The 25,104-nt window shown below is 45.5% G+C and overlaps 2 protein-coding genes across 3 annotated transcripts in view; both read left to right on the top strand.

Moving 5' to 3' along the window:
• The window catches only part of ACVRL1 (activin A receptor like type 1), a 64,311-nt gene extending 53,159 nt beyond the window's left edge, over positions 1-11,152 (top strand). Inside the window, exons 9-11 of one of the 2 annotated variants that reach the window (XR_014787397.1) lie at positions 617-747; positions 8,124-10,416; positions 10,547-11,152. Coding sequence is in view for 1 of the 2 variants with exons in the window: in XM_084832317.1 (XP_084688443.1) it covers positions 617-747; positions 8,124-8,258 (266 nt within the window). In the remaining variant the exon portion in view is untranslated. Of the gene's footprint in view, positions 1-616; positions 748-8,123 lie in introns of both variants that reach the window. The other variant, XM_084832317.1, reaches the window with a different exon arrangement.
• Positions 11,153-20,138: 8,986 nt separating this feature from the next.
• Positions 20,139-25,104, top strand: part of ACVR1B (activin A receptor type 1B) — a 36,200-nt gene continuing 31,234 nt past the window's right edge. The window contains exon 1 of the mRNA XM_084837136.1: positions 20,139-20,343. Within this exon, the coding sequence (XP_084693262.1) occupies positions 20,244-20,343 (100 nt within the window). The 5' untranslated portion in view covers positions 20,139-20,243. The remainder of the gene's footprint in view (positions 20,344-25,104) is intronic.

Below are 25,104 nucleotides of genomic sequence, written 5' to 3'. Positions count from 1 at the left end.
CAGTGGGTGCTGTTATTACATTCTTATGGATGTGTTTTTATTTTAGGTGTTTTAATGGAGTTTATTGATGAATTTAATGTGTTAATTATAATGTTATTTTAGCTGTATTTGATTGTTAGTGGCCATGAGCACTATTTTTAGTGGGAAGGCAGGATGTCAACTTAAATAAATACATTTATTTACCCATAAAACTGAAAGGGAGTAATTGAAAATTAAACTTTCTCCTACTTCCATTAACCCGACCCTTTCTCTGCATATCTCTGCCCTGTGTTCCAGTTCTTGGTCATGCCCTTGCGTGTGATAGAACACTGGGGCCTGTGATAGACAGACCGATACAGATAGATGCTGCAGACACTTCCAGATGAGTCAGACCAACTTTCCCCAACCTGGAGCTCCCAAGATGTGTTTGGACTACAATTCCCATCTTCCCTGAACATTGCCCATGCCAGTTGAGGTTGATGGGAGTTGTAGCCCAAAACAAATTGAGGGTACTAGGTTTGGGAAGTTGGAGTTAAGACAGCCATGGGCATAGCGATATGGGCCACATGCCCTGTATATATGCACGCTCTCATCTCAAGCTTCTCCCTCCTCATCACTCCGTCTTTTCTTCGTGCAGGGATTGTAGAAGACTACAAGCCTCCTTTCTTTGATATGGTGCCAATCGACCCCAGCTTTGAAGATATGAAGAAGGTGGTTTGTGTTGACCAACAGACCCCCACCATCCCAAATCGGCTGTACTCTGACCCAGTGAGTGACACAGCAGTGTTAGAAAGGGCAGCTTTCTTCTAGGCGGGATTGGGGTGGGCATGTAGCTAGTGAACTCCTGGGGAGCCAGCCTGATCTGCTGTGTGGCACTCTCCTCCATCCTTGGGGAAGAAACAAAGAGAGGATAACTGGGTATGAACTGAGTGTCCAAGTCAAATCCAGCATAACTGGCCTGGGGGGAAATTGAGTGGCGCCTCATTTGCCCAGACAGGAAGAACGTAACAACTAGGACTGCCAGGCTGCAACCTGGAGATCTGAAACGACCAATTAGACACAGTAGCCATGGGCAGCTTCTCCCATCAGGGCCACCTCAAGGGTAGGCATGGTTGGGCACCTGCCAAGGGCCCCCACTCCAGCAGGGGCCCACCGACAGGAGCCCCCTGGACTTGCTCCTCTTCTTCACCCTTGCAGCCGGCTCGTTCACCTGCTTCTCACTCTGGCCCAGATAATGGTGGTGGCGAGAAGGAGGAGCAGTAGATGCCCCTGCCTACGTGCTCCCTGGGTCTCTGTCTGTCAAGCAAGAAAGTGGTAGCCATGCTGAGAAAGAGGAGGAGGAGGAGCAAGAACAGGTGGGGACAATGGCAGGGGGAAGGTAGACTCACTGAGGGAAGGGGCCCATTGAGGGTGCCTTGTCCAAGGGCCTTCAAGCACCTGGAGCCGGCTGTGTCCCAGCAACCTTTCTGCCTACGTTCCTCTTCCCCTGCTGCAGCAAGCTGTACTCCAGGAGAGCTGTACAGCATGCCAGAGACAGGGGTGGATGAATGAACTGAGGAAAGAATAGGCAGGGGAATCGGCCGCCTCTCCCACTTAACCAGCTATTTTTAATGGGTAGACCTGATCTCTGGGTTGGAACCCAGCAAACCAGCTGAATTTGGTATTGGATGCAAACTTCAGCTCCCTGGGAAGAATCTCAGCATGATTTCAAAGAGAGAGAGAAAGGAAATGCCTTGCACAGAGAGAGGGAGAGAGACTGAGAAGGTCAGAGCGTGAATGTGTGTGGGCAGTGCCTGCTGGAATCTCAGAAGGCGGAGCGAGGGGGACCAGGACTTTGGGGTGGTCAGGAGGTAGGGCTCCACCCCACAGAAGCAGATTGAACGCTGCGTGCAAGATAAGCAAAGAGGAGTATTTGTTGGTTTGTTGCAAGTTATTCAGGCCACTGCATCTGGCTTTCCCTCATGCAGACAAGACAGGATATGCCCCTGGTTAGCAACGCCTTTTTCAACAGGGGCGTATTTTTCACCAGACAAGGGCTGAAGGGAGGGCTAGCAACCAGCGTTGACTCTGACCACTGTTTGGCCCCTCCAGAGAGACAAAAGGCCCTTTAACCCCTGCCTCCCTAGTGTGAAAACAACCACAGAGACTTCAGCAGGGCCCACTTCAGCTCCTCATTCATGTTTACCTGGGCCTTGGCTCCCACAAAGGACTGAGTAGGCAAGGAACATCGGAAGAAAGCTTCCTTTGAACATTTATCATGTTTGAAGGACACTGTTCCACCAAGAAGCTCCGGGTGGCAATAACATGGGGTTATCCCATCTTGTCCCCACAACAGTCCTATGAGCTAAGTCAGGACAGGAGACAGTGATTGGCCCAAGATCATCCAGATCATTCAGCTTCATGGTCGAATGGGAATTTGCATCCGGGCTCCTTTCTCCAAGAGCCTCCATAGCTGTTCACCACAAGAGGAGGAGATTCAAGAGTGATATGCCTGTCGCTCCACCTGCAAAGGAGAAAGCCAATGAGGTGTATAATGAAGTGTGTGTGGGGGGGGGGGAGTTCTTGGTTAATCCAAAAGCCCCACCCAGACTGAGACCATCACTTGCCTGTTCCTAGCCATCCTGAACTATCATGTCTTCAGCATGCTAGCCATATGCCAACAGTTTCAGCCTATCCTAGCCAACATCCCATTCCTCCTATCTAGGTAACTCCTTTCCTGTAGCATAAGGGATTTTTAAATGTTGATGACCATGAAAGCTGATTCACATATATGTACTTAAGGTATATTCAAGAGGTAGTGAAATGTGGCTTGGTGTGTTTTTTTCACCTCTGAGTACATCAAGAAGAAGTCACATGGTTACTTCACTGTTGCTGTTGTTGTTGTCACTATTATTATTATTGTTTATTATAATTCTATACTGCCCCATAGCCGAAGCTCTCTGGGCAAATTACAAAAGTTAAAACATTAAAATACAATATACAAAGTTTAAAAGCCATTTACATAAAAGCACACAGACAATAGACACAAACAAGATATAACTAAAAACAACTTTGAACAGTCAGTCATAACTAAAGATACATCTAGGACCTATTAATCATATGCTGCCAAATGCCTGGGAAAAGAGATAGGCCTTAACCTGGCTCCAAAAAGATAACAATGTTGGCTCCAGGCAGATCTCATTGGGGAACTCTGTCCACAGATGGGGGGCCACCACTGAGATGGCCTTCTCTCTTGTTGCCACCTTCTGAGTTACCCTCAGAGGAGACACCCGGAGGAGGACCTTAGATGCTGAAAGTAGAGTATGGGTAGGTTCATTTCACTATGCAGCCAGATCCTGACTTTTTTATTTTTTTTAATTGGCAGGACCACATTTTACCCCCACTTTCCAGAGTTTGGCTTAGAATGATTGGAATCTAGCTGCATGGTGAAGCAATTGCATAATCCTTTCAACATGGGGGCGGGTGGGGGGAGCCAGGGGAGAGATGCAAATGCCTTTACACCAGTTCTTTCTGTTGTTACAGTAATATTACACCAAATAGGGGTGAAGTCTCCTGCATTGCCAAGGCAGCCCTATATAAATCACATCCTGTGACATGCATAGCTGCATAGTGGGGTCAGGTTAAAAATGGGGATTAAGCCTCCCCAGTCTTAAACTGCTTTGATAGTCACAATCAAGAACAACCCAGGGTGTTTTTTTTTTTAAGTGGGCTGTCATGAATGAGTGGAAGCAAGTGAGGATGGTGGCTCCTGACACCGGATAACTCCCTGTCGGGGCTAAACAACCCAGGGACACTGTTGCACCGCATGCGAACTAGGAACTTTGGGTTGCTGGGGGAGAGACAACCCAGAACTGGAACCCAGATGAAAACAGTGGGAGCAATGGGGTGGTGGGAGCCAGCATGTTCGCTGGCTCCCACTTGTTCACAGCAACCCAGGGTTTTGTTTACAACCCTGGGTTGCTGTTGTGAGCACGGTGGGTCATTTTCTGCATCTACTTTAGGCAAGAGTCTAAAAACTCAGGCTGCAGACCTAACCAAACCTTGTTGGGAGTGAGAACCATTGAACTCACTTGGGCTTACCCCCGAGTATTAAGTATGCATAGGATTGTGCTGCCACTTTTCCAGAATGCTCTTACATAATTTAATTCTCTCTAATTAACATAAAGCAGATGAAAGAAGCAGGGCTGGTTTCAGGTTTGAAAGGACCCTCTGGGCTTACCTGTTGGTGGCAGGCTAACGATGGCAGGAGCAGCAGCATGGGGATCAGCACTGGGCAGCTGCATCTAAGCCACCATTTTAATCTCCCACAATGCCTCATGGTGATGCTACATGTGTATGTGTGGCTGGGCGTTGCTGGAAATAAAAGGGCAACTCGGATCCAGCCATTAGGTGTAGGTCCAGGGCAGATGCCAGTGCAGCAGTGCACAACCCTCAAATAACGCACTGCTTGTTTTAGGGTTATTTGAGGGTTATCTAATAACCCTCCTGGGTTTGCATCACACGAGAAGCCACAGCAAGCTGGGCACCCATGGGCTCCATGCAAAAATGGTGCCCACAGGTGCCCGGGACAATGCAACAGGCCCCGTGGGTAAAGTAAGTCATGGTGGGCTCTCATGTCGTGCAGCCCAGCTCACTGAGTGTAGCGTATGTTGCTTGCCATCTGCCCATCTCAATGAAAAGTTTATCCATTATAGGATAGAAGGACTGTGTGTGGAATTTGTCACTAGCACTCAAACCCAAGTCAGTATTATCAATGCCAACTTCATTAAAAAAAAAAAAAAAAACAGGTTCTCAATAATTTGCGCTGGGTAGTCTCCTTGTAGCTGGATGGTGTGAGTTCTTTTTGCAGTGGCATTTTCATTGGCTTATGGCTAGGCAAGGCTTTCAGAGTGTAGCATTGCCAAATTTTGCTAAGGGTGGGTGTAGCCATATTGGTCAGTGTTCCAAACTTTTTGAAAATGGATAGGAAAAAAAAAAAGGAAAACTACCTGGCCATTTCCCCCTCTCATGGAGATAAAGGATAGGACCTCTCCAAGCTGTTGTAGCAACGTTTCTGATTAGCTCTGCTATGTACGACCAATTGGAAGCAACAGCACAGGTCTGGAGAAGGAAGAAAAGAAAAGTATGTTTAAACGAAAAGATATGAACACAGAGGAATATCTTGGGACTTTGGACGGTTGTTTTGGGTTTTGCTGTGGATATTTTAAAGGTTAGATATTCCCAAGGCTGTGCCCCACTAGCCCAGGGTAACACACACACTGCCCTGGGTATAGATTTGTGATTATGGGATCTATACAATGCAAATATTTATCTGTAGATCTATCTTGGGGTCCTACGATTATGAGAGTGCTTAGGGCCTAAAAAGCATTTAATCCAGCCCTGCACATGCTGGCTCTAGACCTGAAAATAAATTATTTTCATGCAATTCTGATAATATTAACACATAGCCCATATGCATACTCTATAGTAGATCTGTAAACCTGGACTAAAAAGTAATCCAAACAATGTATCCAGGGAATATGAAAAGGAAACAATCCAAATCCAGTTGCAAAAGACAGGTTTCCACAATGACGACCATCGAAGGCTACATAATCCACAGAGGAAGAGGGAAACAATACACATTCTATTCCGAGTCTTGGCCTGAGTTGGTGGCAATGTTTGCAGCCAACTGTTATTACAGGATTTGAGCAACTGTAGATCGCAACCAAACAGCTAACAATTCCCAGTGGAACTTCAGCTTTATTTATGTCGTTTTTTTAAAAGATGTATCCCCCACATTTTGATCAAATGATCTCTCAAGTAGCTTTTAAAACAATACAAAGAAACGTGGCTCCGGAAGGAAAGCCGCTCCCAGTTGGTCTGTGGGCAGTGGGGCTGCTGAGAGAGACGGGGGGGACGGGACATAACAGTAAACCCTCTTTCTGATGTTCTTGCTGCTGTCCTTAGGGGTGTGGGCATGGCCTGCACTCCCCCACACACAAACATGCTCCAGAAGTGTGTTGCTGCTGAACAGCACTTTCTCTTGATCCAGGCTCTTTTCAGACTATCTTTGAACATACGTAATTGGTTGTGGGGAGTGGGACTGCACCCACTCCTCCCAACCACCCACAAGCTACATGCATTCAGATGCCGGTCAGAACAGAGCCAACGCATAACCCGCTGTATGTACATCAGGCTCTTTCCATGCTATTGGGAAGCCTGAAAAAAGCACCATTCCTGATAATGAGTGTGGACAGAGCCCTACCTGCATTCAGATGTACACATAGAGGCTCTGTTCTGGCTTTCAATTGAACATACAGAGATTGGTCGCAGGGACTGTCACCACTTTCCCTCCCCACCCTCTATGGCACATCCCGTAACCCCGGGTTAAATAATTTTAAAGCTTCCAGATAGATTCCCCTGACAGTTACTGGATATGTGTAGAGATGCCTGAATGTTCCAGAGATGGCACCAACTCTCCTGGCTCACTAGAAAAAAGGTTATATTTTTTTCTGTAACTGAGGGCATCCCTTAGTCTGCAGAGATAAAATTCCCTCACACAGTCTGAGCCCTCAGGGGGGAAATAATAAATATTCAACTGTCACTTCAGCTGTCGCCCAACATGAACATTCCGCCCTCCAGGCCCCTCCACTTGGCTAGAACCTTCTGCAAATCAGCCTCCTGGCTGTCTGCGTAGCCTCATGCCTAATCCTCCTGAGCCTGCCTTTTCTTATGTGTAAATGAGAGACAAAGCTCTTCCTTGGAACATAAGGAGCTGATGCATATCAAGCCAGACCATTGGTCCATCTAGCTCATTATTGTGTACACCAGGGACAGGGAATCCATATTGGCCCCGACCAAGACAAATCTGCCCCCCACCACCCCGGGAGCAGTGCACAGGGAAATCCCCTTATTATCTCTGATCACAGATCTCAGGTAACAAGGGGATTCCTCCTCCACCCATCTAACACCCAACACACTCCCTGGTCATCTCCAGGCCAGGGGGCAGGACTGGAGGAGAGGGAGGGCTTTGGGGAGGGGCTCACAGAGGGTGCCCAACCTTGGATTGGGAACTTCCACAGGCCGGATTACGCCCACGGGCCAGAGGTTTACACACATGCCCCTCACACTGGTCTACACTGACTGGCAGTGGCTCTCCAGGGTTTCAGACATGCGTCTTTCCCACCCTACCTGGATATGCCTGGGACCTTTTGCATGCAAAACGTGTGCTCGACCACATGTGCTTGCAGGTTTGTGGGGTACTATCAATGCTAAAGTTGCCACTGAATTTCACCTATGTTAAAAACACTGAGGTGAATCTGAAGGAATTTTGAGGGAAACAAAAATATTTAAATAAGGCAAACAAAATGTCTTGAGGCTAGGGTGGTCTGCTGTTCACGTCTAGGAAGATATGCAGCAAGGACCCCACTGATAATATGAATGGCGGTTGTTTAAGCTTTGCTATGTGTGCTATCTGCCTCTCACTAACATGGGATACTCTGTTGGGAGTTCAGAACTGGTGAAGAAACTTTCCCCACAGTGGCCAAAAGTGCTAAGACCTGGGATTGTTGTTGTTACTGAATTTCGCCTAAAGTGAAATGTTGAGGTAAATGTGAAGGTTCCCATTTGGGAGAAACATCTGGAGAATGCTGAGGGAAGAAAAAACATTGAAATGTGACAAGTGAACGTCCCCAATCAATACAATTTGTACACAGGATTCTAGTTATATAGAATGATACTAGCTGAAAGTCTAAACCAGGGGTGCAGAACCGCAGGCTCGGGGGGCAAATCCGGCCCACCTGGGGTTCCAATCCAGCCCTCCAGAGTTCCCCAAATGGCCACCTCCACCCTCTTCCCCCTGAACACTGATCATTTGGTGGGTTCATGGGTTTTGTGCAGTTTTTTCCCCATTCTAAAAGGTTGAAATGCATCTTCTGAGTGACTGCCAGTAAGTGCATTAATTTAAAGTATGCTGGTATTTGGCACCTCCCCTTTTGCCTTGGCCCCGCCTACCACTGGAATGTGGCCCCTGAGAGCTTTTCCGAAATGGAATTTGGCCCTCACATTGAAAGAGATTCAATACCCCTAGACTTTGTTTCTACATGACAATAATATTCTCCTTTCTCTCTCTCTCTCCCCCGCCCCCCGCCCTCCGCACCTCCTAGACTTTGTCTGCCCTGGCTAAGATCATGAAGGAATGCTGGTTTCAGAGCCCCTTGGCCAGACTCACAGCTTTGAGGATTAAAAAGACACTGAAAAAGCTCAGCAACTCCTTCGACAAACCCAAACAACAGTCCTAACTGCAGGGAACAGCTCTGGGACCAGAGATCAAATGTCTGACTCATTGGCTCAGCAAGAAAGTTCAAGGTCACCCCTTCAGCTTCCAGTGCTGGTCCTCCAGGCCTTCGTCAGTGGCAACAGCAAACCGTGTTTGAAATCTGGCCAAGAAGATTTGGGCTAGAGCCCCCATGACTAGGATTGATCCTCTGCAGGAAAAATTTCACGGAACAGATGACGGCTTCAGGCGTTCTTAATTTGTTTTCTCTAGTAAAAAAAAAGGGAGGGGGGAACCCACCTCTCCTAGAACATACATTAATATAAATACCCCCTGGATCTGTAACCTGACGCCAGCCCGTCTCGCCACCAACGCCTGAAAAATGGGAGTGATCATGCTTGTAAAGAGCACAGCTGCTCTGCCCAAAGGGGTGCTGCCTTGGAAACACCAATTAAGGGTCATTCATAAGCCAGGGTTTAGAATGAGCCTGTAGGGTGTGTATACATGTGTGTGTGTATGTGTGTGTGTGTGTAGCATGTGCAAAGGAGAAAGCAGATACAGAAGCGCATACTTGCAAAAACAAAGTCAGCTTCACATGCACACGTATGCAAGTGTTTTGTGCCAGAGGAATTTGAGACTGGTTTGCATGTACTACAGCTCTTTGCACATATATGAACATGGAAGATTGGATGGATGGATGGATGGATGGATGGATGGATGGATGGATGGATAGATGGAGGGATGGATGGATGGATGGATGAATGGATGGACGGACAGACATGTGCAAGTGTGTCATTTTCTGTGTGATTTGTACCTGTAAGCAGGACCAAAATAAGCCCTACAAAATCATCCCAGAGATGTGATGGATTCAAGATAACTTGATTGTGCCACACACAGTGTGCATTAACAGATGAGCGCCAGGAATTGGGATAGGGCAGAGGAATGTCTCCCCTCCACCAGAGTGAGTGTTAACAACACGCCCTGGAGACTTCCCTTATAAGAGCAGCTGCAGGGGGCAAGAAGGAGGGGCTAGGTGTGGGTGCTCTCACTTCCTGCCTAGCATGCCTCCATGCACCTTTGATCCTGCACATCTCTACTTCATGCTTTCGCATACACCTACAGGTGTGCTTGCACATACATGTACAGGTGAGATAGGTGCTGGTGTTCATTCTGAATTCTTTAAAACTGTTCCAGTGCCATCCATCCAAAGGTGAATTGAGTAAACTGGGGATGGCCAATTTCGGTGTTCTTGGGGGCCTCTCTGTTCTCCAGAAATTGGAGAAAACTGACCAGGAAAAATGCCTTCCTGAACCATATCTAAGCCACACACAAACCCTATGGAGACAGAACACTTAACTATGGTTTGGGTTCTTTTCCTTAAAATGCTTAAGCATTATTGTTGAATATAAAAACCTTGCTTATGGATTGGCCAGAAACCATAGCATGAAGTGGGTATGCAAGCCATTGTTCCTTCCATTCAAGGCAGCATTCATAGAGTTCCCAGGTGGTTCCCCCATCCAATCACTGATCAGATCCAGCCCTGCTTCACTTCAGCAATTGCAGCAACGTGCCTTCAGACCATGCCTTGGAGTGATGTAGTCCCAGGGCATGGTCTGAAGGCACAAGATGCAGTAACTCTGCTGAAGCTAAGCAGGGCTGGGTCTGGTCTGCACCTGTTTGGGAGACTACCAGGGAATGCTGCCTTAAGTTCAGTCATGGAAGTGGGATATAAATGTCATAAATAAAACCTGCACCAGCAAACCATGGTTAAGGCAGTTTCTCTGTCTCTCTGCTTGAAAGGTGACAAGCAGATTTTGCTGGTGTTTCCCTATACCTGTCTGCCAGGGAAACTAAACCATGGTTGCACTATATGTTTGGAATCAACCAGGGTTAAAGAAACAAAACATGGTTAAGTGTTGTCTGCACCAGCCCTCAGCCATGCTATTCTGATGTTATTACTGGAGGGGCAGCTCTTCTTAGGTGCCTCCAGATCTATGGCAATCAATCTGGAGTGGATACAAACATCCAGCATCTAACAGCTGCTTTTTCATAGTCACTTATGAACTAGACTTTTTGAAAAGCTAAACGCCAAGTCAACACAAGGTGAAAGCTTCTAAATTCTGGGCATAGCGGTGGAAAGCGAACCCTTTGAAAATGTGACCAGGATGGTGGTGGAAATCACAGTCTATAACAGGGGTAGGCAAGCTGGTGCCCTCCAGATGTTTTGGACTACAACTCCCACAATTCCTGACCATTGGCTATGCTGGCTGGGGTTTATAGGAGTTGTAGTCCAACACATTTTGAGAGCACTAGGTTGCCTACCCCTGATCTAAACTAAGGGCTGATTCAAACTTTACACACACACACATACACATATATGGTAGTATTGTATGTATCACACAGGATACAACATTGGCAAGCCACACACACCATCTGCATTGGTCCAAACATATGAAGAGTCTCTGTGCCAAGTGCCACCAGGAATGGGCTGTGCAGATTCTTCCTCCATATGATTGGTCAGATATGCATATGAGCAGCTTGCAAACGCCACCATTTGGAAATGCTTTCGTGGGGCGCGTGGGGGTGGAGGGATTGCAATATTTTAATCAGCTTCAGGGCTGAACTTGAGAGTATTAAAAGATAAAACAGAAGACACAGGCACCAACAGGAGAGATGTAGGGAGATCCTGTGCCTGTTCATTCAGCACACCTCCAAGTTGTCACCTGCAAGGAATTAACCTTCCTTGCCTTACACTCTACAAAAGTATTTATATCTGCACATAATGTACCCATGACAGGGCAGCTGAGTAAACCCGAGTGAAAGACATATAATCTCATTTCACAAAGAAGACTCAAAGTTGCTTTAAAAATGTCATTATTTTGCATGGAAATTCTTTTATATTTATTAAACCTGCACCAGAAAAAAGGCACTATTTTGCAAAAGTGTATCATTTTGCATGAGCGACATTATAGTTACAGAAATATATCAAAGGAGAAAAATTATTACTGGGAAATATTTCTATTTTGGGACTCAGTTGAAATTACAGGATTTCGTTTGGGAAGAAAACAATGAACTGAAACAAATCAAATGTTCTGTAATGGGAAAGGAGAGGAAGGCAAGAGAAGAAAAAATGGCAAAAAGGGTAGAAAAAGTATCTCTTAAAAATATAAAACAGAAAAAAATAAGGTTGCAACCCTACACACCAAGTGATTAAATCTCATTAAGACCAGTGTGAGTTAAGCATCCTAATTGCTTTCTTGTAAATGGCCACTTGCATGCTTGCCTATGGCAAGTAATAATTCATCACGGAAACTACAACAGTTGATGATGAAGGGATATTTAAGTAGGTGGACTAGTAAAAAAAAAAAGTGGGGAGGGGCTAGTACACTTTGCAGATTTATTTACTGAGGGATAGAGACATTCCCAAAGAACACCTATAGCTGAGCTGGAATTTGAACTCGGGATTCCCTCTGTCAGGCATATGCTTTTGGAAATGTTTTGATGTTTGGTACTTTCCAGCAGTTATTGTGACACCTTGATGATTCTAACCACATCTGTTATACATAGAAGTTGGTCTCATTGACTTCCAGGAAGTTATGTCCCACTCCATGCATTAAATTTTTTGATTGAAGTACATATCAGTTGTTTTATACATACACCTAAACATGTAAAGTGTAAATACAATTAATATGCTTTTTGCAAATATGTGTATACACATATGCTCATCAAGGAGCCAGGATTAGCTGTGGACTCTGTCAACGGTCTACTCCACGACAAAGCCAGATTCGCTGTGTCATGTGTAAAATGGCCTTAACCTGTAAACTGTTCTGCTTAGAATCTGCAGCCCATTGCTCCAATCCATCATGGTCTCCTGCAGCAGATCCATATGTACAAGGAAATCCTGATCTGCTTTCTCCATAGAAATTAATGGGACATCCTATGTGCAAGAGCCTTGTGTGGCACAGAGTGGGAGGCGGCAGTATTGCAACCGAAAACTCTCCCCACGACCTGAGTTTGATCCCAGCGGAAGCCGGGTCTCGGGTAGCCGGCTCAGGTCGACTCAGCCTTCCATCCTTCCGAGGTCGGTAAAATGAGTACCCAGCTTGCTGGGGGAATGGTAGCCACGACTGGGGAAGGCAATGGCAAACCACCCCGCTATAGTCTGCCATAAAAATGCCAGCGAAAGCGGCGTCATTCTAGGGGTCAGCAGTGACTTGGTGCTTGCACAGAAGGAACCTTTCCTTTCCTTCCTATGTGCATGCAAACTGAGGCTCAAGAATGGAAAGCTGGTCTATCAAGTACTAAATGAAAAATGCCGCCTCTGAACTTAACCAAATGTTTCGAGGGGGGAAATAGGGGTGCAGACTGTTTTTTGAACAGATGTTCATACTTTGTTCTCTTATTAATTCTGCCTGGAGGAAGCAAAGCCCAAGCAAAGGGTTTGAAAGAAAGCCCTCTGTTGCTGTCACAAGAGTACAAGGACAAGAAGTGGAAAGGAAGGGTAATAGCTAACTGGTAGAGCACAAACTTTACATGTGGAAGGCCTCAGGTTCAAACCCTGACATCTCCAAGTAAGGCTGGGGGGAATTGTCTGAAACCCCGGAGAGCCAGTGCCAGTCAGTTCTGAGCTACATGGACCAATACGGCAGCTTCTTCTGTTCCTAAGAGCTCAACAGCTGCTTTGTTTTATAGCAAGCAGTTTGCAATCAGCAAACAGTTGGCTATCGAAGATATACAAGTGTCCAAAATATTACAACTGGCTCCATGTTTTATTTTTATTAGCCTAGGAAGCTCTGAGTTCTTTATCAAGCTGTGAGTGAACAAACATTTGCACATTAAGGACCCAATCTATTTTCCAGTTCCAAAAGTGGATGTTGGACTGAGCCACAAGATAAGTGCACTGAGATATCCCAGTGAAACTTGGATGGCATGTCAAAGTGCATCTGCCCCTCCAAACCTTTACCCCACACCGTTTGCCACCAAAGCTGTGCCCCCACAAACACCCCAATTGGCACAGAAGCTCTGCTGTATATTTATTTTAATCAGAAGCTTGCAGATGCAAATCAATAACATATGTGCCTAATAACTTCGTGTATCCAAAACAGCTCTGATTGGGAGAAAGTAAACATAAATCATTCCATGTGCTGGAATGGAGCCATTCTGTGCAGACTGTAAATTCAGGGACAAGTCTCAGACTAAGCTAAATATGGAATTGATAGGAACCCTCTAGTCTCCATAGCCACTGGTGCAGATACAAGCAGACATGTGCTTAACTCAGGAAGAGAAACTGAGGACAGCTCTGATTTAGCATGTATTCTTGTCATGCCTGTAAAACGTATGCAATTATAAATCCCACAGCTATCCTTGGAGAATACGTGCATTTTCCTGCCCGTAGGCTTATGAACGCCTATATTGTATTTGCATGTCCATCTTAGTGCTTGCTCGTCTAAGCCTCCAAACACATAGGGACACACAGTGGACACAGTTGGTAACAGATTTGTGGCATGTGTCTTCCATACGTTTCCTGTTTCTACTGTCTGCTTCACATGTTATGAGACATAACACCACAATTGTACATTCAAAGCTAAGGGCTTTTCTACACGAGGCATTTATTGTGCACTTGTCATTCCCTACTCACAGTTGTTTATGGGTTATTTAGGTGACATTGCCGCCCTCCAGTTCTGCTTTTGTGTCTAATGAGCACTTTCAGCGAGTTTTTTCGAAGCAGGGAAAATGCGTCAATAATTTGTGAAAGCACAAGAAAATGCTTTTTCCACTTGTGTAATTGTGCTATTCCACTACACCTCACTGTCACTTCAAGGTTGGGTAGTGGAAAAGCAGAAACTACTTTGTGTAGTGGCTGGATCTCAATTCTGTGATGAAAGCAAAAGAAGATACAGTAGATTAACAGCCTTGTGTAGAAAAGCTCTCAGACCTACCACATACAGTGTGAATGAGCTCTGCTACATAAATCTTAGTGCGATGCCAATAATTTCCCACAGATACATGAAGTCCTGGCATTGAGTAGTTGCTCATGTTCCAATGGTCACTAACATTCAGCTGTAATGCATAAATCAGTCCCTACATTTTTACTTGTGTAATTGCATAAAACAGAAGCTGTAGAATTTGCCCTGCGCTTTGGCTCCAGCTGTCCCTGGAAAGTGCCCCTTGACAGCTTCTCCCAAATGGAGTTAGGCCCTGGGCTGAAAGAGACTCAACACCCTTGCCACTGAAGAATCCTAGAGTTGGAGGGGGCTTGTAGGCCATCTAGTCCACCCCCTGCTTGATGCAAGAAACCCAGGGCTAGAACATCCTCAAGAGATGGCTTGAAGACCTCCAGCAAGGAAGAAAACCCATCAACCCTCTAGGTAATTGGTTCCATTGTCTAACTGCAAGAAAAGTGGCCATTGGTCCCACCATGTGCAGTCCTGGGATTGTTTTCAAGTTAAATTGGAGAAATATGTTCCAGCAATTGGTTACAGTTCATGTTGTTGTTCAGTCGTTCAGTCGTGTCCGACTCTTCGTGACCCCATGGACCATAGCACGCCAGGCCTTCCTGTCCTGCGCTCTCTCCCGGAGTGTGCTCAAGTTCATATTCATCCATTTAATTTCAAGGTTGGGTGGCAGATGGCTGTTTTGATAGATGCCTTCAGTCCTATAATTTATTCCTCATTTTCCTAAAGTCCAAGTAGGGCTGCAATCAGACTTACTTGGGAGTAAGCCCCATTGAATTCCATAGGATATACCCTGTGAATTCATGAGCAGGATCAGGCTGTAAATGTGCCAGGTGGTCCACATTATTACTGCAGATCTCATTAAATCTGATGATGATTTAAATGCATGCATTGCTTCCCACCACAAAAAGCAGTCTTCAAGCAACTTACAAATACAGATATCCATAATTAGTATAATAACCCGAAATCAATACAAACCATAATCAGCACAATAACACAAAGAATAAACATCATAAAAACGTAATCTAAAAACAATTCAGGACTTTTCCTAATCAGCACTGTAAAACCTATGCACACATACCTGGGAGTAAGCCCCATTGAAGTCAGTGGGGCTTACTCCTGAGTAGACAGGTACATGTACTGCACAGTAATGTATGGTCACAGCCTGTTGCTCCAGATAAAATACTTGGGAGAGCCAAATCCACTTTATCATTTTTGGCTAAAGTGGAACAACTCTGAAATCCTGAGAGCCCTGATGGGCTGGTGGCCAAGAGGTTTATGTTTGGTACTCTTAACGGCGAGGTGCCCACACAAAAAGAAAATGTGTCACTTTGGTCTTATCAAAAACTTGTTACTTATTGGCACTGCTGGAAAAAGTTTAACGGCGGCATGCAAGCCTCCTTAGCCTTGTTTACCTTGTGGCTCTTTTCTGAACCATCATTCCTTACCCTCCAGTTCTAGCTGTAGAATGGCACTCTATATTCCAAAAATGGTGATCATATACATAGAGAGAGAACATGGCTTCTCTGCTCATACTCCTTTCTCCATATGGGTAGGATTAGAGCTGTGTGTATTCTGCACGTATCCTTACCGTGCACAAGGAACTTGTTAGCTGGTGCTGAATTCACCATCCTGAGAATCTCCACTTTCATTTTAAAATGCTGCAGCCGCATCAACAACGGCAGCCAGTTTTTAGTTCTTACAGGTTCACAAATAAATAAAGAAATGTGTAAATAGCACCTTGTGGAATCTCAGTGGTGGGCTGAGCAAGACCTTCTGAACCCTGAGGGGCAGGGCTTCAGTATCTGGCCTCATCCCTCAATCGGCAGAAACAGTGATGCAGTCAGCAAATGTCCTATTCTGCAACTTGGGCTGCAGAATAGGACTTTTCTGATGCAGAATTTGGATGTATATTTTTTTTTAAGTACCATGATACCGAGCTTTGTGGGCAGCTTTTGATGGAACAAGTCACATTTGTGGCAGCCACTGAAAATAACCAAAAAACCCATTGTTTAAACAGAACACATTATGGATTCGTATGCCCTCCATCACCCAGGCCTTTACCCGCCAATCCACTTCAGCTAGACTGTAGGAGTTTCCTGCTGATAGCAGCAGCGAGTCCAATCCAAAAAAACAACAACCCTACACCAGACAGAGATGAAAGAAGAACTTAGGCCAAAGATTTTGTTGAAATGACTCTTTAGTTTGATTTGCTGATAAAAATCCAGATGGTGCAATGACATTTCCTGGAATATGTAATTTTTCCCCTCCCCCGTCACCGATTCCAGTAATGTTGCAAAACATTATAAAGCACACAAAATGGAAGTGACCCATTCATCTTTCAACTCCTATATGCCAAACAAGAGATGTGTGAGGTGTTTTGTTTTGCTTTTTGGGACTGGTTGGCAATTTCAGACTTCCTAGTGATAAAATTATCAAGAATCTCATCTTTCACTTTTGAAAGAGAACATATATGGTCATTAAAGAATTAAGAGCTGTCTCGAGAGTCCAGCTCAGCTAATTAATTAATTACATAAATGAACTGATTTGGAAAGCAAATTTTTCTTCATAGCTTGTGGGGGACAGGGACGGAATGAAATACAACTGTAGCTATCTGTACTTATTTGTTGAGCTTATATCCCATCCCTCAGGTTTTTAAAGACAGGCCTTCTAGATTGTGAAACCCAAAGACTGAATGGAAGCATGTACAGGGTTTCAGTATGTCAAAGCTTTAAAATGTGGTGGCTATAGTTCCCTACATAGGGGTAAGGTGTAGAATCAGCCTTTCCCAACCTGGTACCCTCTATATGTGTTGGAGTACAACCCAGCTATGCTGGCTGGGGATGATGGGAGTTCTAATCCAACACATCTGGAGGGCATTAGGTTGGGAAAGGCTGTTCTAGAGTATGTGCCTGTTATTTTAAGAGAAGGCCATTGTCTCACATGGAAAGTGAGGACTAGAAGAAGCAGGGAGTTGCAGAACAAAGTAGTCTGTTTAGGGCGCAATCCAATCCGGATAGTTGCCAGCCTCCAAAATCAGAGGCTGCCAACTATCCTATGCAGGGTGGCTGGAGCACCGAGCGGATCCTCTCCTCCACGCTCCACCTGCCCTGCATTTTTGCTAGCCAGGCTATTTCGCCCATCTAGGCACGGCTTCGGGGAGGGAAGGGGCCTGGAGACCTGATAGGTCTCCTCCCCTCCCTGCCCCCAGGACCACCCCCTTTTCCCTGTCTCCACGCTCTGTTTCCAAGTGTAGAGACATAGCAGGCACGGAGAGAACCGCACTGGCTATGAGGGGGCAGGGAGCGTGGTTTCTGGGAACAGAGGTGAAACCCCTGGCTCTGACCTTGGTTGCCAGAAACTGAACAATCCTATGGGCCTCTAGACAGTGTATATTTTATTTATTACATTTATATCCCGCCTTTTTTTCTCCTTAAGGAACTCAAGGTGTTGTACATAATCCTCCTCCTCTCCATTTTATCTTCACAACAACAACCCTGTGAGGTGGGTTGGGCTGAGAGTCTGTGACTGGCCCAAAGTCACCCAGTGAGCTTCATGGCCGAGTGGGGACTAGAACCCGGATCTCCCGACTTCCAGTCCAACACTCTAGCTGCTACACCACGCTGGCTCTAGCGGTGATAGGATTGCTCCCTGAATTACATAACTTTCTAAAGTGCACATACATTGGTGGAGATATAGAAATCATCACCATCATCATGAGGAGGAGGAGGGGTAGCAGTGTTAGTCTGCTGCAGGGAAAATAAGAGTCTTGTGGCACTGTAAAGACTAACAAATATATTCTGGCATAAACTGTGGACAATGTCTGCAAATGCTTAAGCCAGAGTAAATTTGTTCATCTTTAGTTTAAGGTGCCACAAGATCCTTTGTTGTTTCAGAAGAAGAAAGTTTCATGTGGGATCACAGACTGGAATAAAATCCATTAGTGAGGATTATGGGGAAACTCTGGCCTCTGCTGGCAGCTGCCATGTTTCTTTATGGAGGCCCACGTCATACTTTGTGAACCACTGATCTAGCGTTTCATTAACATTGTTCTTTGACCGTATGTGGATGCAGCAAAGTCTTGTGAAATATGGGCGACTGTTCTTGTAACAACGGAGGGGAAGAGTACAAATTCATTTGGATGGAATATCAAAAACATTGTCCCAAAATGTCTTCCCCTTTCCCCACAGAGAGTATCGTTTTATTCCAGCCATCCCTTATTTGCAGACTGTGTACATCCCTTGGCAAGGGCCCTGAAGCTGGACATGCTCTCTCCCCCAAGCTTTGGAGACTTCTTGTAACTCTGCCCAAGTGCACGCGCACACGCCGACCAGAAATTCCAGAAGTGAATCATGAACTGAACAAGAATTTAAGATGGTGATTTTCCTGGAAGTCTGGAATGCAACTGCTCCAACAGTACAAGTGCTCCCCAAGGGACCGGTAGCATGCGTACCATGGGCGAAAGGAGAAATGGAGCACTGACTCTGTTGCAACCAGATGCATTTTAATTGGAATCCCATACTGCTCTCCAGTGCATGTCTGGAGAGCCACCAACACGGTCTGAAAGGGGCTCAGGTCAGAGAGGGGCCTACAGGCTCACACTATTCTGTTGTCCTGCATCTGGCATGATCCCATGCTTGGTTTAAATGCTGGGGTCTGAAAATAGCTCTTCAGACTTAGGGGTATCCAGTGTCATTGTGTCTACATTTCATATAGAGCCAGCAGCACTTAAAACATAATAAAAACAGAGACCTTTTTATCCATGTGTGCGCGAGGGGGGTGGGGAGTCACTCAGTGAACTTGCAGGCCTCTGTGCATGTAATTCTACTTGAAGGGTAAGCTTTTTCAAGTTCCCAGTTGAATGGGAAAGAAACCAATACTAAGTACCATCAGTTTGGGCAAAACATCTGGTGCCCTCCAGATGTTTTGGACTACAGCTCCCAGACATCCCGACCACTGGCCATACTGACTGGAGCTGATGGGAGCTAAAGTACAAAACATGTGGAGGGCACCAGGTTGGGGAAGGCTGGTGTGGATTAAGTGTAGGCAAGGTATGTATTACAAGTGTGTGCTATCCCAGACAGGTTTTGACACATGGTAAACGGTTTACTAGGGCAGAAGACATGCCTGTATAGCACCCTATCCACCTTGTACATGAAACAAGTTTTGTACTCTGCCTCTAAAAGCAAAGTCCTCATTTCTCCTCCCCACCCCGCATGGCAAAACAGCCCCCTCCTTTTAGAACACTTGTATCTCATCATAAATATGTGAACTGCACACACGTTTCAATGCAAACTTTCCCGAGGATCGGCAGCTGTACGTCTTGCGTGAACGGCCTCTATTCAAAAGCGTCGTCTCTGGCGTAGCATGAAAATTCTACCGATGGTGTTACAGATCTGTGGTGCGGCTCATTCACACATGCAGTTCACCACTTGGGGCTGCAGGCGATGAACACGGGTGTTCGGACAGGGCCAATGATACCGGGTCCTGCTTCTCGTCTCCCCGCCATCCACGCTGTGCTTCAGCGAAAGCGAATTTTCTCAGCGTCGACTGCAGGAGACTTCCCCCCGTACCTCGCTCGCGCAGACCGACCGGTTTCTGCACGCGCACCGAGGACGGGGGGGGGGGGCGCACGGACACACTTTGTAAGCCGCGCACTCGCCCAAGATGGCAACAAGGAACGCCGCCCCGTGCCCTGCACGCAAAGGGCGAAGTCGTAGGCACGCACGTGCTCATGCACACAACCCGCCACGAGCCCGCCCTTCTGCCGCCCCATGGCACGCGCGCGCCTCGCTCTCCCCCTTTGTGTGGAGACAACTGACTTTCTGTCGGAGGATAATTTGCCTTTCCTCCCCCCTCCCTCGCTTTTCCTCTCCTTTAAGCCCTAGCGCCGCCTCCCCTTTAAGCCCGCTGGCACTTCCCCCTGTAGCTCTCGCTCGCGCGCTCCTCTTATGTCTTGATTTGTCTCGCGCTGCCGCCGCCGCCTCGTCCGAGCCCCGCGCGAGCTCGGGCGAAAGCGAGGCTGTCGTCGCCGCTCCTGCCGCGAGGCCGCTGCCATGGCGGGGGGTTCGGCTCGCGCTGCTTTCCGCCGGCTCCCCCCGCCCGTTGGGCTGGCGTTGCTGCTGCTGGTGCTCGGGGGCCACCGAGGGGCCCAAGGTGAGCGAGCAGGAGGGCGGGAGGGGTAGGTGAGGAGGAAGCAGAACCTTATCCAACATGGCGGCGGCTGCTTCACCCCGGGGTGGGGCGTGTAATTATTGGGGAGCCTCCGGGGGGGGGGGAATTAAGGAAGGGGAGACCTTCCTTGAGGTGTAGGGGTGTATGTGTGACGAGACCGGCCTCGTTCTCCTTACGGAGTACGGGTGTGTGAGAGGAGAAGGGAGACCCGAGCTCAAGCTCTCTGCGGGGTTATGGGGGGGGTGCCGGTCTCTCCCCGCTCCCTCAGTGGAGATCCCGCCCCAGCCCTTCACGGCCTTTATCCTTCAGTCCTGGCAGCCACTGGGGGCGGCGGTCGTGGGGCTCCTTCCTGAGCGACTGCCGTGGCTTGGGAGAGGGGTGTGCAGAGGTTGTGTATTCTGAGGTTGCGAGGTGCATGCAGGGAATGGGGAAGATATGGCGGATGTGTGCGCGCGATTGGGGTGCGGGTCGTGGAGAGGCTGAAAGTGCTTTTTAAAGGGGGTTACTGTGATGATCATGGGGAACAATGGCTGGCATAGAAATCTGGGATTAATTCATTGAGGGAGACAATGGAGGGCTAGGGGACCATCATCCTTATCTTCTTGTGAAGGAGGGGAGGGGTGTTTAAAAAAAAAAATTGTGGCCGTGTATATCTGTGATGCCTTTCATGGGGGTGATGGAGGTCACAGGGACCCACAGCCGATGGGGCTCCTTGCTTCCTTGAACTGCTGCAGATGATTTTTTGTAGCTAATGATTTAAAATCATTAAAATAAATTAAAAAGCATGTTTTCTTTGCTACGGTGACATTACAGTTATCAGTCCTGTTGACAAACACACAAAACTCCAGATGAATTAACTTTTTTAAAAGGAGGTGCAATATGAAACTGAGTTCTAACCTTTTAAACCTGTCATAAGTCCTCAGTGGAGCCTTCCGTTCACCCCAAATATCCTGGTTTCAAGTGACCTGATATTTTGTTTCACCATAAAGCTCTGTCAAGCCCAATGACTCCCTTGGTATCTCAGCAAAGACATCATAAAATTAGGAGCCATTCAAAAACCAGTTCCTTATTTGCAAACCTATATGTTTGTTAATATATTTCAAAGGGAGGTGTGGGGCATTGACCTTGGGAACATCTTGTACATTAACAGAGCTTTTGATGAAGCATTGTACCAAATAAGACAGTCGCCTGGTTATGTATAGGTGCTTCTCTTGGAGTAACCCTTGTTCGAGGACAATGGATGGTCAGAATTTTACCATGAAAGGGCAATCCTATATTGATATGCTGGAACCTGGGTTGAATTCAACCCAGTGACTTCTGCCATATGGTAAATTATTGTCTGAGTGATTTAGCACTACTCCAGTCAGTTTACCCTATGCAAAAGTCAGCTGAGATTATGCATGGCATTGAGAAAGTGAATGGGGAGAAGTTTTTTCTTCATCTCTCATTATACCATTGGGTCATCCAATGCAGATTCATGGTGGGAGATGCAGGACAGACAAAAGGAGGTACTAATTCACCCAGCACATCGTTAAAACTGTGGAATTCACTATCATAAAAAGTAATGATGGCCACCAGCTTAAGTGGCTTTAAAAGGGGATTGGACAAATTCATGGATGATAAGGTTATCAATTACTACTAGTCATGTTGGCTATAGTAACTGATATGTCTGAATACCAGTTACTGGGGAGCAACAGCAGGAGAGAGCTACTGCCCTCATGTCCTGCCTGTGGGCTTCCTATAGACATCAGGTTTGGCCACTGTGAGAACAGAATGCTGGACTAGATGGGCCTTTGGCCTGATACTGCATGGGTAGTCTTACCTACAGTTAGTTTCACCATGGGCTCTGCCAGAAAGTCTGCTATGACCAAGAATTGTACTGTGAATAAGGAACACATGGGTCCAAATGGTGTCTTCTCCCAGAGAGTTAGGGCACAATCTTATGGATGTTTAGGCTGGCTGGGGCATGCTGGGAGTTGTAGAACTTTTTGCTGTCTATACATGCATAGGATTGTGCCCTTAATGTGGTGAGAGATTCTGCAAATGGTCTAAATTTCTTGGAGGAGAGAGGGTAGGTTTTGGCAATGGCTCATTCAGTTAATTGGAAATGTTGAGTTTGGAGTACAAGGGTAGCAAGATTATTCACCAGGGCATTTGCAGATTTGGGCTTCTTCTGATATAGATGATACTATAAAATAGCTTCTGTGGAGGAGGTTGTAGAAAAGATCAAAGAAAAATAGTGTTGGGTGGCAGCGTGCTGTCTCTGAAATATAAGTTTGCAGAGTCTGAAAGAAGATCTTGCCATGTTCCTGAATGAATCTGTCCAAGGCTGTGTGCTTAATCTGTTTTATTATTAAGGAGTGTCTTGCTTGGGTTTCTGAAGGCTGATTGTTTGCCATTGGAAAGGATGAAGCTTTGAAGGGATTCTGCTATCAATAGTTTTCAACGGGGGTATCTAAAGACCTGCTTTTTTCTTGTTTTTTTTTTTAAGGAAATTTGCTTTTTCGTATTGAAGTTGGTGATACTTCTTTTCCTTAAATTCCAGGTTTGTTTGTTTTTTAAAACCCACTATAACAGTTCACATTATCACCTATTATAGATTAGAGTTCTTAAAAAAGAAGTCAGTTATGAGAGCTATAATGCTCATCATTCTTTTAAAGGACAAGAATCTTACACCACAATCTGGATATGTTTAGGATTGTAGTTTTAAAAACCCATTCCTGAATATATTTGCTTCAAAGTAAGTCCCACCAACCTCAATGGGGCTCACTTTTAATATATGCTATGTGATGCATATGTGTGTGTGTATCTCCTGTTTTTCTTGCTAACAAATCAAAGCAACTAACAATAAAAAACAAATGGTAACACCCCCCCCCCCCCAGTATCAAAGCTGTAAAATCAATAAAATAGTAAGGGCAGTAGAAAACAGCAGCAACAAAAATACTATTAAAATAACAGGAGATAAACATTTATCAATAAAAATATGCGTAGAATTTCACTCTAAAGCTGCAATCCTATGTACAGTTAGTATGGGTAGCAGCCCCACTGAACCGTGGGTCTTACTCCTAAGTAAATATGCATAGGATTGGGCTGTGTTTAAGGATTTTATTAGACGCAAAGGTTTTGCTCGTCAGAAAAGCTTACAGTTATGAGAACATGCAAAGTGTGAATGCTTTAATGTTCTAGCTACAAAGCATTATAATTCATAAAACAGGTTGTAGGGGAATTGGTAGCAATCTTGTCTCCCTCTTGGGTGGAGGACAAAATAAAATCCATGTGGTCTTTTGACCTTTGTAATCCTCCATCCCTTCAATAGTGGCCTACCAAGATGGTTATAGTTGGCAATTGATGTAATCTAGTTACCTTCCAGCAAGAATTGAACTAAGGTACACAGTTCATTTGGATATGCCTTCAAACAAATAGCTGTTCCAGCTTTGGATTGTTCAGTTTAAATAAAGCCTCAGATTGCTGCCAGCAGATGAAAGTGGGTTTTAGAAAATCTAGCGAGTATTTTTCTAGTTATTAAATGTGAAATCATTAGGTAAAACAGTTGTGTATGTGAAGTCGATTGAAGACTGAACCTGTCCATCAGTATCATGCTTCAGACTGCTTTGAAAAGTTTATATTGATTTCCTTAAAATTTATGTCTGTTCAAAAAATAAACAGGAATGGGAAAATTGACTTCCCTAGTCTTTGATGGTTTTGTTACTATTTCCAGCAAGCCGCTTGTGTGTGTGTGTGTGTGTGTATGTTTTTACAGTATTCCTTGATAAGGTGCACATGCAGCTTGATTGTACAGGCATGTGAAAATATGCAAATAAAGCTTGGTGTTCTGGAATGGATGTGAGCAAGGAACCAGTTTTGCCAAGCTGCAGGAGACAGGTGTGGGTAGGTGAAAGCCCTTTGATAGGATGAATAGTAGGCAGCAAGAACTGTGTGAAGCCTAACTGTTCTTATTGTTGTCTGTTTCAGCAGCCATAACATGCTTTCTGTGCCTTGCTAATAAGGGCAGTTTTCAGTAGCTTTCTGTTGTGCTTATATGTATTTTTACATAAGGTTCAAATAGCCTCCTGATTATTGTATATGAAAACACAATTCATATTGATGTTTCCATAGCTTTTGATCATATAATACCTGCATGATTGATAAAGCCCCATGTTCAAAAGCCCAGCCATTACTTAAAGAAAAGGTTACAACATTATGTGGATAAACTGGCGGATTCTATTGCTGATACCTTCTTAGAACAAGGATTTACTCAAGCTCAGATTAGTTCTGAATAGAACATAATTTATACTTTATTACTTTCCAAGAAAGATACCACTTAACTGGAAAGTGAATACACTGTCCAAGAAGGATTCTGGAACTCTTTTTTTTTTTACTTCTTAGCTAGAGATTCACTTACCCACTCCTGGTTTCAGCAGTGGGGCTGTATGTTCCATTGCAAATGCTCTGGTGGAAACTGCACTTGTAAATGGCTTCAAATAAAACAGTAGTTGTATGGTAGGAATAAGCAGACAAAAATCAAAATGTGTCAGTGACTGAGATTATTTCCTCTTCCACGAATCTCTTGAGTTTGTTATCTAGGGTGATTCTGAGCTCTTGCAGACAATAAGGGGGTAATTTCTCTAAGGTGAGCTTTCACTTAATAGAAGACAGCATAAAGGAAACCAATAAAAGTGGACTTACTGTCCTTACATTGCTTCCAGGCTTACCTGCTGAGATTTAAAAGGAATAATATGTGTA

Source organism: Heloderma suspectum, chromosome 2 (genome assembly GCF_057233095.1).
Source record: "Heloderma suspectum isolate Gila_16-S chromosome 2, 16-S_ref, whole genome shotgun sequence".
Lineage (NCBI taxonomy): Eukaryota > Metazoa > Chordata > Lepidosauria > Squamata > Helodermatidae > Heloderma > Heloderma suspectum.
This window is presented reverse-complemented; position numbering and strand designations above follow the sequence as displayed.